Genomic DNA, 13,280 nt, shown 5'->3' with positions numbered 1-13,280 from the left:
CAGCCACAAGCTCCAGAGCACAGGAGGAAGGCAGGGGCAGTCACAGCTCCAGATGAGCCATTTCAGCTTGCCACCATGCTGCCTTCCAGTGACCAAAATCCGTTTTTGCTGGGGTAAAAATGTCTGTATCAGCACATCAGGATTTGTATTTCCGTGGAGCACCCATTGTGCATGGGTACAGCTGCCCCAGCTGTCCCCAGGAGTGTTCCCTGGTTTTGGGACAAGCCTTTTAGCCTGTGGTTAAGACCCTTTGCCTGTTCAATTTTCTTTTTTCTTTCTACCTGCACCTTGCAGACTCTGACTCTGCTGACTCCCCCAGCGCCTCCTCCGCCCTCACCTCCCTGCAGTGGGTTGCAGAGATACTCCCCTCTAGCATCAAGATTCAAGGAAGGACCTTCAACCAGCAGCTGGAGCACCTGCTGACTCCACCCGAGCGCTACGCCATCTGCAAAGCGCTGGAAGGCTTCTTCCAACATCGGTAACTCGTTAGCAGCTCCGTTCCCCTACTGCTGGTACCTGGCCTGGTGCCGATGCCCATGTCCGAGTCCATCTCCAAGCAGAAGGCAGACCTCGGCTGCGAGGCTGCAGCACTCAGCTCTGCCGTGAGCATGTTCTCCGGGTTCCCCAGCTGTGTGTTCCCTTGTGCGTGTCCGCAGGGCACAAGCGCATCTCTCACCAGGTGTCCTGCCCAAGCACGGGGCAGACCCTTAACTTTTGGGGTTTATTCAGTCACCCCTTAATCCCACAATCTTGGTGCCCCACAGCGTGTGCTCTCTGGCTCTCCCAGATGGCCACAGATCCTGTTTCACCACTTTTAGTACATCTCACTGTGTTTCATCATCGCCTTCGCACTCTTCTCAGCATCTTGGCTGCAGCACTCCCTTGGTGGCAGTGCGGGAACGGCTGTGGCTGGCAGAGCCCTCGTCCTGCGTCCTGCAGTGGAGCACATCCTCCCTGCCCTGCTGCAAGGGGCAAAACTGATCCCCTGGTAGACTTCAGATGTTCAACAACGACCTTCTTTTCTGCCCTTGATCTTTAACCTTTCTGCACCACGGTGAATGAGCCATCTCTCTGGACGCTGGGAGGCGCTTGCTGCCTCTTCCCGCAGCTGCTGAGCCGACCGAGCCGGGTTGCCCGGCTGCTCCTTGGGAGCCCTGGTCCCACATGGGCTGCGGATGCACTGGCCAGGGCCACGCAGGCTCCTGCTGCAATCCAGATCCTCAGTTTGACAGGGAAATGCAGTGAAGTCCTCAGTACGTAGGTTGCTGTTGGCAAGAGAGAACAGACACTACCGAGTACGGAGCGTTGGCGCTGCCCCGTGCGCCACGGCTGGGGCTGAGGGCGGCACCCGCCCGCACATCGCCCTGCCCGCAGGGAGGCCGGCTGCCTCGGGACCTGCAGGCATTGGGGGAGGCACGGCTGCATGGACCCCCCGGCATCAGCTGAGCGAACCCTCTTGGGGCCCCGTGATCGCTCACACTGCCCCAGTGAGGCAGAAATCATGGCTTTGTGCTCTCCTGAGACTGCACTGCTTCTCCAGGAGCCCCCAGTCGGGGATTTCAGCGGCGGCTGCGGGAGCAGACCAGTCCTTGGGATCTGCAGCTCAGAAATGCCGACCCGATCCTAGCGGAGTATTTGCTCTTGCTCAGTGGCACAAGGACAGGAACCCCAGTACCGTGAATCAAATCCCCAAGTCCCCTCCCAGTGCAGGCTAGCACGTGTTGCTTGGTCTTCCAGCAGTGTTTTACTGGGGCTGTCGCTGCTGCCTGCCCCAGAGCTGCTGGCCGTGGGGAGCAAGGTGCAGCGAGGCACTGCCATGCCCACCTTGTCCTCCGGCCGTCTCATTTTGCCTGTAGCTGCCCCGGATGGCTTGATGCAGAGGCCACTGCTCCATTTAACAATAATTCGTCATGACCTAATTGTGTGCCTGACCCAGACAGGCCGGCTGTGACCTCTAACTGCTCCGACAAGGAGGGAAATCCCCAGATATTAAGTTTATGTTGCTGCTACCGCAGTGTGTGGATACCAGCATTTCCCAGCAGCAAGCACAGGAGACGGAGTCGAGACACCCCTGTTCTGGGCTTTGCCCCCCCCCCAGCCGGTTTGCACATGACAAGCCAGCTTGCCCCGGCCACTAGCCCGGAGAAGCCGAGGCTTTGCAGGGCAGAGCGGCCACTGGCCTCGGCAGCTCCTCCACGATACTTCCACTGTTCTGAATGGGAAGCAGGCTTCTGACAGCCGCGATTTGTGTCCGGCTCCACAGAAAAGGCAAGTCAGTCTAAAATGAGGGAGAAACTTAGCAGGTAACTCCTGGCAGGCTCTAGGTGGCTCCTACCACTCCTCATCCCTGCCCACCTCTGAGGACCCCCAAGACGCTTCATTAAGGAGGCCCTTGCAGCATCTGAGCCTCTCCACCCTTCGGCTCTCCCCACACGCCCGCCTTAGAAGGCAGGGACAGTCCATTCAATTACATAGAGACAACAGGTTTGTTCCTGTGTGTGCAATCTCCTTCCAGCTCTTTGTAAGAGGTCTTTACAAGAATTTCGTACTGTTACTTCTACATTAAGGATGCAATAGTTGCAGTGAGCTTTAACCCAACATCTCCGCCTCAGTTTCTCAGCAGAAGAGCAGCCTGTCTTCAGCTCTCTGCCCCAGGCTGCTTTGTCCTCCTCGCTGAGCGGGGTGCTCAGCCCTGCTGTTCTCAACAGCCCTTTCACCATCTCCACACACCACAGAGCCAACCTGAGACCGAGCCTCAGCCCAGCCACCCTCCCCACCGCATTTCTCCCTGAGCGTGCTTACCTGCCGCTGGACGAAATTCAGAACTTTCCAGGACATCCCTCTGCTTCCCGGTGCTCCTCCACCCCAGACACCCCAAGCTGACTCAGGAGCCAGGTTTTATACCCGGCTGTCAGGTGCTGCCAGTCCCCAGGAGTTTGCTTTCGCCGTTAGCACCAGCTGCACAGCTCCGCTTCCCGAAGGGCTCGTTCCCGTGCTCGCAGCCTGGCACCTCTGCTCCTTTCAAAACAGTCTGTTGGGGCCGGCCTCGGAGGCGAGCCCGGCCGCGGAGACGCAGGCGGAGGCGAGCTGGGCAGCGCCGGAGCCCAGGGAAGCGGCGTGGCGGGGCTGTGCCGTAGGGATGCGCTCACTGCCCAGCCCTCTCTTTCCGATTTTGCAGGAACATTGACACTCTCATTGTGGATGTGTACCCGGTGCTGGACACACCGGCCAAGCAAGTCATTTGGCAGTTTATCTACCAGCTGCTGACTTATGAAGAGCAGGAGCACTGCCAGCAAAAGATTGCCAGGTTTCTTGGTTACAAGCCCTTGGCAGGTGAGAGGAAAGCCCCTGCGCTCCGGCGTGGACGTGCCGTGTCCCACCAGGTCCCCGGGAGCCTCGGTCTGTCGCGCCGGGAGCGGGCTGGGGTGGCGAGGGAGCAGCCAGCTCTCCCCAGGGGCAGCTCTGCCTTGCCCGGCTCCTGCCCGCACGCTGCCTGCGCGGAGGCAGCGGCTGCGCGGGACGTGGAGCAGCGCAAAGGAGTTTCCAGCTCCTGTCACCCATGAGGTTGATCTGTAAATGTCAGGCGGGAGGTTACCTTTTCTGCGCCACGGAGCTGTGTTGTTTTGGAAGGAAACTCTGCATTGAGAGGAAAGATGGCACCCGGCTTGGTAGCAGAGGTTGTCTCTGGGAGCAAAGGTCTTTGGGAGCCGCTGGGGTTGTTAGAGGTCAGGAAGTCCCGAAAGGGAATAGCTGGCTTAGGGGCAGCGTTCAGATCAGAGGGGCAAAGTAAGCGATGACGGCGGCGTCCCTCGGGATGGCTGACGTACGCGGGTATCCGCGGTTAGGGCAGGGCGGGAGCGAAGCGCTGCGCTCCCGAAGAGCCTCGGAAGGCAGTTGGCAACTCTCCTCCTCCCTGGCCCACCTTGCCATCACCTGGGGCTGTGGCAACACAAAAACCGTCTGTGCTTTGCTTAGGATTATGGGCTTATGGTCAGACGGCAGAAAAGCAAGGGCAAAGTTGGAGTCAAATGTCTTAATCTTTGGATTCGGGCTTCTTAATTGCTTTCAAATTCTGCTATTCTAAGCTATTTACGTTGAGTCGGTGTGTTTATTTTAGACTCAACGTAGGTAAAAAGAGGCGTTGCTTGAAGAGAGACTTTTGGAGGAACACAGTTATTTTAGCACAGCCTTTCCCCCAAAACCTGTTGGGTATTTGCTCGCCTAATTTGCACTCTCAATTACCACTGCTTTTGTGTGTGCAGAATCATGGCCCAACCTACCTAATGTGTGGTATATTCCCAGGAATTTAGACCCTAAAATTAGTTTATAAACTTCAGAAGGTCTCAGAGGGAAGCCGATATATTTGCAGTTTGCGGCTGTATTTCCGGAACACACAGCAGGTACCCCAGGCACTGGCAGAGGAGGAAAGCACGGGAGTCAATCTCCCAGGACCAGGCTGTTTCAGACAGTTGCTCTGGCTCCACAGGCTGGTCGCTGGCTCCTTTCAGCTTCTCGGGTGAAAGGGGCAATCTCTGACCACGTGGAGTTCTGGTGGTTCTGGCGCATGACGTGTGTGCCCACGTGTGGACGCATGATGGCCAGAGATGTCTGAGTTTGGGTCAGTCCGTCATCTGGGCCTCACCCAAACTCGGTGGCGATCTCTGATGTCCGTGTACGTGGGGCTGTCCGAGCATTGGTCTGTCCGGTACCACGGAGACCGATGCCCCGGTACCTTCATCCTGCCGTAAGTCTGAGCCTCTCTGAGCTGTCGCGCTGAGCTGCACAGCGACCCATCCGTCAGGCAGCGTGGTTCTCCCAGGCAGCGTTTCAGTGCTGGTCCCCACTCCCACCTTGTCCCCTGAGGGCAGGGAGGAGTTAGCCCGGTCCCTCTGGACCAGCCTAAGGCTGGAGTTTCTCGTGCACCGTCAGCTGGTGGATGCCAATCCCGCCGGAAAAAGCTATTGCACATCCCGTCTTTGGGCATCCACCCGCCTGCCCTGTGCTGGCAGGAGCGTCTGGAACCTGCTCCGCTCCCCGGGGGCGGAGTGATGGCTGCCGGGGGCACGGGCAGCCAGCCAGGCTGTGCACGGGGTCACGGTCGAGTGCAGGGCTCAGAGCGCAGCTGCGAGTCCCACGGGCCCGGGGAAGCCCCGTGCCGTGGCCGGGAGGAACGGGGGAGCTGCAGGGTCCGGCACACACCGGCCATGCCTTACGAAGGGTGTTTTCTGCTGCAGCTGAGCCAGACGCGGAGGACCGCTACCGCAGCTCCGTTCGAGGGGCCTCCTTGTGCCGGGGAAGCCTTCGAACCCCCCGCCCCGAGGAGGGGGGGGCAGCAGGTGGGTGACGGGGTGCTGCGCAGCGGTTGCCTCCGCAGCGGGGAGGGGGCTGGGTCCCGGTGGCTGTGCTGCGCTGCACTTCTGCTCTGCCCCAAGCCAGAATCCTGAGCCATTCCCGGGCGTGAATGGTGGGAAGAGATGCAGGTCGGCACAGAGCCGGCACAGAGGCTTCGACTGGAAATCCGTGTTTTCATAAACAGTTGAAATAAGCAGTTCCAGTAAGAAGCCACTTGGGCTGAGGCTGAACGTTGTTTCCAATCCCTTCCACTGCTCAGATGTGAACTGATGCTGCTGGCCCGAGCCCTCCGTTCCGGGGTGCACAGTTTCTAGCTTCCTTGTGGACTTTCTTGGACACCATCAAATTCACAGGGAAAACAGCGTTTGTGGAATCCATGCGAGCAAGATCATGGTTCAGTGCCACTTTGAGGGTCTTGATGAACTACACACACGGCACAAACCCTCCTTTTTCAGAGAAGCCCTGTACCTCCCCTTTCCTCCGAAAATGCCATCCAACTCGTACTGCTGCAGGGCCTTCCACAGCCCCCGCACCTCTAACCCTCTCCCCCATATGCACCCCAGGTTGCTGGTTACGTTTTCATTCCTTTGGGTCTTTGCCCTCCTCTCCCAAACGGCGGGACAAGGCATCCTCTGCCTATTCCTCCATCACCGTTAGCTGATTGCGAAGGACACTCGACCTGTGCTTGCGGCATCTGACCACAACTTCCCCACCGCAACCTCCCCACCGTGACCAGCCAGGCTCCGCCGGCTCTCCGTCTGCACGCCCTCCTCCCGGCACCCCTCACCGGGAGCGTGGTGCTCCTCAGCTGTCGGGATGGGCTGCTGCCGGAGCAGTCAACTCTGGGACATTTCTCCGGGGAAGATCTTCTAACCTGACTCCGAGGAGCATTTCTGGTTGAGAGTACAGCACGGAGAGCAGTCGAGAGCTGCGCACGCCGGCGGGGAACCGCTCGCCCGGGCAGATGCTCGCCAGCAGCGGGGGAGCAGCCTAGTCCTCGGCTGCCCTGCGGAAAGAGCAGAGCTGCCCACGACCTGTCGTGCTAACCTTAAACCAAGCCTGAGCAGGCACTGGGGTGCATCTTGCCCCGGGTGCTCCTGTTTCACCTCCCTGCACAAGCCATTGATTTATAAAAAGCAGGCAACGTTCCTCAGTGCTGGAGAGGGAGGTGATGCACGGGGGCGATGCACCTCCTGCTCCCAGTGAACGCCCCACTCCAGAGCCCTTTGCCATTACAGCCCACTGCGTCCCTCCTGCGCTGCTCTTTCTTTGTTGCCATTAAACGCTGGGCGCTGAGCACACGGGTCCAGTTCGGTGCTGGTGTGAGCAGAGCTGTTCCGCTGGGCTCTGTCCGCCCGCCCCAGTACTCGGCCTGGCCCTGATGGCTGGAAATACTGTGGCTGAAAAGAATGTGAATCCATTCGACCTGCCCTCCAGCAGCTCAGGAAAGGCAAGGATTGCAGACTGTGTCCTCCCGGCAGCCCTTTGCACGCTCTTGGAGAAAACTGGGGGTCTGGACGCATCTCAGAGCTCAGCCAGCCCCCAGCCATTAACCTCTGAGCAGAAGCTCTCCATGGATGTAACTGGAAAAACGGGGTTTCATTTGGAGCTGGTCAAATCAACCTCACTCCAAGCGTGCTCTTGTGCCTTCGCAGGGGTCCAGACCTCCCTCCCTCCATCCCTCCCTCCTCGTGTCCTCTGCAGAGCCCTGTCTCAGGGGACACTGCTGGGGCGGCCGGCACTGCCCAGGCATCTGCGACCAAAAGGACCAGATTTTGGAAACTGCCGCCTTGACTGCCGTGTGTGGTGACCCTGACTGACCTGGTGTCCAGCACCTACCAGGGAGGCTGAAGGAAAAGACACCAAGAAAAAAGAAACACCCGTAGCCCTGCAGCATCTTGACACCTGGAAAGTTCTCGGCGTGGTGCAAACTCCTGCCTGTGCCCTGGATAATGTCTCTTCCCCAAAATGCTGTGATGGGAACCCCCAGCTCGGCACCGTCCCGCTGCGTGTGGCACTAGTGAGGAGCACACTAACCACGCCGCAGCCGCAGCACTGCTCCGCTGCTGAGGCTTTATAGGCAGCTTCCAAATCTACCAGTTGTGTAGGCTGAGAAGTAAACAATATTCTCATTTTACAGAGAAAGAAACTGAAAATGGAGAGGTAAAGGGCGAAGCACGGGAGGATTTTGTCTCAGCTGTGCTTGTTTTTTAGCATCTACCATGCTTCACTGCCGAGTGACTTCTGCTGCCGCCCGGGGAAGCCACAGCACGTCGTTCCCCATTTCACACGCAGCCCACGCACGGGGCCATCGGCTGCCCTGCGTCGGTCCCTCGGGACCCCCAGACCCGGCAGCCCCCAGCGCTTCGCTGTGTGCCTGGGCAGGGAGGACGGCTCCGGGTCCCAGCTGGGGATGGGGGCACCTTGGCGGGTCAGGACTGCCGGGGGCCCGGGGGCAGAGGCAGAAGGAGGGGCTCCTGACGAGTTTGTCTCTTCCTTCCCCGGCAGGCCAGAGCGACACCGTGGAGGTCCCCGTTCGCCTGATCCCTGGAGAGAGGCAGGCTGGCGACGGCACATCCCTCCCGGAGACGCCCAACCCCAAAATGGTGTGACCTCGTGGGGCTGGGGGGTGCCTCTGGGAAGCGCTTTGCCGGCGTGTGCGGGACTGTTGGCATTCACAGGGAGGGTCGATAACTGGAGTCCTTTCATGTTAACGCAGGAAAGCAGAAAAAAGGGAACGTGGGAAGGATATGTCTGCATGTAAAGAGCTGCTAGTGGCTGACAACATCCCCACCCCAGAGCTTGTCTCTGAGATCGCTGCCCTGGGCAATTAGTCAGCTTTAACAGAGCTGGTGTCTGTCAGTGTCTTCCTGCAGCCTTGTGAGTGGGAGGCTCTTAGGGAGCTTCAGAAAGGGCAGAGTAGCCTTGGGTTGGGTGAAGCACTCCTTTAAGGAGTAAGAGACTGGGGACTGGCGGGTCCGTGGTCCCCAGGACATCTCAGGTCTCTGGGTGCTCCATAAGCCCCGTCTCAATTCGGGCGTTGACAACAGCTCTTTGCCTTTTTTTTCAGATGTCGGCTGTCTATGCAGAATTAGAAAACCGCCTGATCGGCAGCTTTGCCGGCAAGATGGGTAACGCTGTCCTGCACGGAGCATCGCCTCCTGCCCCAGAGCTGGCACACGCTGCAGGTAGCGTCCGGCTTCCCACGGCGTGAGGGAGGCAGCCCTGGGGGGGTCTCAGGCCATGGTGGATGGTGCTGGCTGGGCAGGTGGAGGAGAAGACATCTTTCTCTTGGTGCCGTTTTATAACAAAGCAGTGAGTGCCATGTGTGAGCCCAGTGATGGCTCCTGCAAAGCTCCATCTGCAGGGGGGCAACGGAGTGCGTGGGATGGCGAATCCCGCGGGACCCCAGCCCCACTGCTGTGCAGCGCAGGGCACTGCCCGGGGGATCTCTCCTCTCCGCAGGCTGCACCGTTATCTCACGTCACATTCAGCGTGGTGCTGGGGCTCATCGCAGCCCGCGGGTGGGGGGCTGCGCGGAGCGCCCGGTGCAGGACCCCCTCGGCAGCGCTCTGTCCCGCAGGTGCTCGCAGGCCGGGGGTGCCCATCTCGTGGCCGAGCGACCCTCTGGCCTCCCAGCAGTGCTACTACCGTCTGCACAGCAGCGTGGCCTCCCCGAGCAGCACCGAGTCCAATCCCTACGTCAGCCTCGACAGCAGCCCAGCCCCGTCCCCCAAGCACCGGGACTACCCGCTCAGCCCTCTGTCGCGACGGAAGAAGCTCTTCACCTTCTCCAGGCCCCCGCGCAGCCGCGACACCGACCGGTTCCTGGACGCCCTCAGTGAGCAGCTGGGACACCGGGTCACCATCGTGGATGACTTCCTCACCCCTGAGAATGACTATGAGGAGGTGAGCGTGCCGCAGGGGTGGCTCGGTGCACGGTCTTTGTCTGTCCTGGTCGTGGAGCATCCGTCTGCCCTGGCAGCCTGCACTGCACCGGCGCGGGTGCAGAGCCCCTGGGGACACGTCCTGGGGCTCTGCGGGCTGTGGGTGGGGGCAAGGGCTGCCCTGCTGGGGGCAGGACCCCCCCGAGGGATGGGTGGGTGCGGGATGAGGTGCCACCTTCAGCCTCGCCTCTCTCCCTCACCCAGATGAGTTTCCATGATGACCAGGGCAGCTATGTCACCAACGACGTCAGCAGCAGCGAGTACATCAGCAGCAGCGATGAGGGCAGCTCCCTGACCTACTCCACGCTCTCGGACCACATCCCCCCTCCGCCGCTCAGCCCCCCGCCGCCCCCGCCCCCCCTGCAGTTCCATGACCCCCAGACCGTCCCCACCAAGGCAGAGGCCACGAAGGCCGGCACATCGCCTGCCCCCAAATCCCTCGTCAGCCACCTGCACCCCATCCCGCCCCCGCCCCCCCCGCCGCCGCCCCCCCCAGTGCCCTGCGCGCCCCCCCTGCACCGGGGGCTGCTGCACCGCAGGAGCGAGTCCAACCACATGAGCGTCAAGAGGCTGCGGTGGGAGCAGGTGGAGAACTCGGAAGGGACCATCTGGGGGCAGGTATGGCCCGGCAGCGGGGCGGGGGGCGAGGGTCCAAGCCGCGGTCCGGGGAGCGGTTGCCTGCGCCGAGGCTGTGAGGGCGGTGGGAGCATCTGTGGGCACTGCCCTCCTCCTTGCCCCGGGTGCTGGCGGGCTGTCCCCTCCCCAGAGCGTGATGTCCTGACCTCCTGCTGGGCCACACGTTCAATGCCTTGGCCAAGGGAATAGACTCTGACGACGCCATGTTACAGAAAGCCTCATATTTCTTCTCATCCTTTTAATTGTTTTGACCAAAACTGCCGGGATGAGAAGAGGCTCTGGAAAGCATCTGAAATGCTGGTTTTGACTGCAGCGTCCTGGGGAGCGCTTGCTTTCCTGCTCTCTGTGGGTTGACGTAGGCAGGAGCTGCCTTTAGACACGTTCTGCAGCCGTAGGAGGTTTTATCAGTGGGAAACCATAAGGATGGTTGAAAGCAGTGATGGGGAAAGCGCTGAGGCAGGGGAGGACACCGGAGGGGGAAAGCAGAGGCAACGAGCAAGACTAGATGTGATAATCCTTTGGCATCACGGACTTGAAGTGATGCAGAACTTTGGAGGTGGATTCGAGTGCCTGTAGGGAGAAGCTGGCCTCCCTGGAGTTTGACTTCCAGCCTCTGTGCCTCTCGTGGTGATGAGTGTGTTCAGATGTACCGTACAGCAGCTAGAGAGGAGCTGTGGGATCATCTTCCAGTCCCACAGGCACCCACCTCACAGCAAGCACTTGGAATCCTGCAGGTCCCTCTCCCTGGCACTCCAGAGGACAAGGTGCTTCTTCACAGCGATTCTTCTGGGTGCAAAAAAATTCTGAAGTTTCTGGAATTCTCCCTTCAGTAGAGCAACCGTGCCTAAGTAGCAAGGGACGAGCGGTGCTGCTCTGTAGGATTCCAGCTGGCTCAGATGCTAAATGAAGCCACGGGGCAGTGCCACCAGCTGCAGGGTGCAAGGAAATGCTGACGGGGTGAACCTCTGGGTTTCTTCCCTTCTTCTGGAAAGAGAACAGGTCCCCCCAGATGGGCTTAGCGACTTGCGTAGAAACGGCCCCACCGAGGTGAACGGTTCACCAGGCTCTGGTTTCTGTGCGGGGCTTATAACAGCCGAGTTTCCAGTTACAGGACAGTGCCATCAACCTGTCCTGGTTTCTTCCAGGGACGCAGAGCTTAGCCTGGGGCAGAGGGAAGGTGGCCAAGCGCAGGCGGGCCGTGTCGGGCTGTCCCCTGTGCCAGCACGGCTCCTGACTCTTCCTCTTCCTGCAGCTCGGGGAAGACTCGGATTACGACAAGCTGAGTGATATGGTCAAATACCTCGACCTGGAGCTGCACTTTGGGACGCAGAAACCTACAAGTAAGTACCTGAGCCCCAGAATAGGCCCTGGTACCGGCCGGAGACTGGGGTGCTGGGAGGAACTGGGGTTCGGCGGGCAGCAAGGCAATGCCTGGCCCTAGCACCACCCGTGGCACAGAATTCATTCATACTCAGGATTTCGTGGCTGGTGCCACAGCAGATCATTAAGGTGAAGATCGTTTCGTGATCTCCCTTAATTTTCTTTGCTGCCGTTATCTGTTTTCTCTCCGCATTTCAGTCGATCGGGGCAGTGAAACTCAGCGAGAGGGTTTTGCTCCCCGTTGTGCTCCGTGCTGCTTCCCGGCTCTCAGAGCGCCTGCCCGGCCATTCCCATACCGCAGGCGACCCTGGTGTGCCGGCACCGCTCTCCAGTGCCACGAGGGGCCTGGTTTGCAACACAGCAGAAGCTCAAACCTGCACCACATATTACAATGGTTTGTGCACAGCCTCTGCTTGTCACGGTCTGTGCAGTGCGGACGGTCAGCCGGCCCGTCGGCATGCACGGGTACCGGCTCGTGCTGCAGTAGCAGTAGCGGCTGCAAATTAGGAAGCAAATTGCAGCTCTGTTGCTTTGAGAACTCAGCCCTGAAAAAGCTGTGAAAACATTTCTCTGTCCTTAGAGAGCATTACAAGCAACGCTTTTCTTTTTACATATATAAGAAGTTAGTTCCTCCCAAACCCTACGTATGGGGTCTGTAGCTACCTGCCAGTGCAGCCTTCCCATCGCTCTTGAATCGGGGTCTCCTGCAGAGCCACTGACCGGGCTCTCCCACCCACCAGGGTTTCTGGGTGCTGCAAACCCGAAGAGCGGGTCCAGACTGAGGGTGCCGAGCGGCGGTGGCCGGGGTGGCTGCCCTGCGCAGTGGGAGGCATTTGGGCGTGACAGCGGTGCGCTCCTGCCCCGCCGCAGCCTGCCCAAAGGGAGGCGTGGGGCAGCGCGGCTGCCTCATTTACACCGGGAAAAGTAAAAAGCCGGTGGGATGTCTGAGCTGTCCTGCAAGGGACATGAGGCACGATGGCCGTGTGGGCAGAGCTAAGCTAGAGCGGGCAGATACAGGTGGGACTGGCAGCGGAAGTGGGATGAAGTGGGATTCTTTGGGGGGCTATCTTTTGGAGATGTTTCTGGGCAGTCTGGGATTTTCTGTGTGTTTCACCTCTCGTTTTGCCTTTTTCAGCTCCAACTGAGTCCTCCATTGAGGAGATCTTTGAATCGCAGAATTCAAGGATTCCCGGAGCCATTGCTGTGTGCAAAGCATGAGTTCTCCTCTCTTTCATTCATGGTTTCACTGTTTTCAGGACAGTTTTCTTCCTGCTGGAGCCGTCTGAGCCTGTCCTTACCCATGATTAAATCTTTCAGTTTCTCTTCCAGAGCCAACTCTCATGCCTGAAAACTTTAAAAAGAAAGACGTGGTTGAAATTTTGTCCCACAAAAAGGCCTACAACACATGTAAGTAAACGTCATGGTGAACGTACCCCCAAAATGGGCCCAGAGATGGGACGGGGATGTAGAGAACTGGAAAGGTAAAAGGAAGGAGGCTACATGAGCACAATCCCGTGAGCGCGATCCCAGCACAGCTCTGCTGGCCTGGGCTCCTCCTGCAGCCCAGAGCCCCTCCGCGCTGGGCTCAGCCCCGGGCAGGGGGGAGAAGGCGGCTGTACAGGAGCGGACGGAGATGGGATGTGACTCATGGGCCTGGGGAGGGAGAGGGGCAGCCAGAGCGTGTGGGGCCGCCCGCTGGGAAGGGTCAGTGCCGCTTCTCCAGGACGTGCTTCTGGTAGGAAGGAGGGTGGGAGAGCTTGGTGGCATCTTGCGAGACCCTGGTCTCCTGGCCACGGGGCACATGGGAGAGGAGGAGGCGCTGGGGGTGGTTTCGCGGGCGGCCCAGCCCGATGCGTCGGTGATGTACATGCACATGATGCAATACCCTTGGGGGGGTCTGCAGGACCAGAGCGACTCCTCGGGGTCCCCACGCAGCCTCTGCAGGGCCCCACCGAGTGGGAAAGC

At 59.6% G+C, this 13,280-nt stretch overlaps 1 protein-coding gene across 1 annotated transcript in view; it reads left to right on the top strand.

The window, feature by feature from the left end:
* GRID2IP (Grid2 interacting protein) overlaps positions 1-13,280 on the top strand; it is a gene marked incomplete at both ends in the record, with an annotated part of 38,912 nt that overhangs the window by 19,040 nt on the left and 6,592 nt on the right. The window contains 9 exons of the mRNA XM_082006884.1: positions 295-478; positions 3,179-3,333; positions 5,235-5,336; positions 7,861-7,958; positions 8,423-8,540; positions 8,936-9,261; positions 9,504-9,917; positions 11,188-11,275; positions 12,633-12,722. Of these exons, the coding sequence (XP_081863010.1) occupies positions 295-478; positions 3,179-3,333; positions 5,235-5,336; positions 7,861-7,958; positions 8,423-8,540; positions 8,936-9,261; positions 9,504-9,917; positions 11,188-11,275; positions 12,633-12,722 (1,575 nt within the window). The remainder of the gene's footprint in view (positions 1-294; positions 479-3,178; positions 3,334-5,234; positions 5,337-7,860; positions 7,959-8,422; positions 8,541-8,935; positions 9,262-9,503; positions 9,918-11,187; positions 11,276-12,632; positions 12,723-13,280) is intronic.

This window comes from Phaethon aethereus (genome assembly GCF_964289735.1).
Source record: "Phaethon aethereus genome assembly, chromosome: 15".
In the NCBI taxonomy this organism is placed as follows: Eukaryota; Metazoa; Chordata; class Aves; order Phaethontiformes; family Phaethontidae; genus Phaethon; species Phaethon aethereus.
Note: the sequence above shows the minus strand (reverse complement) of the source record. Positions and strands in the feature narration are given on the sequence as shown.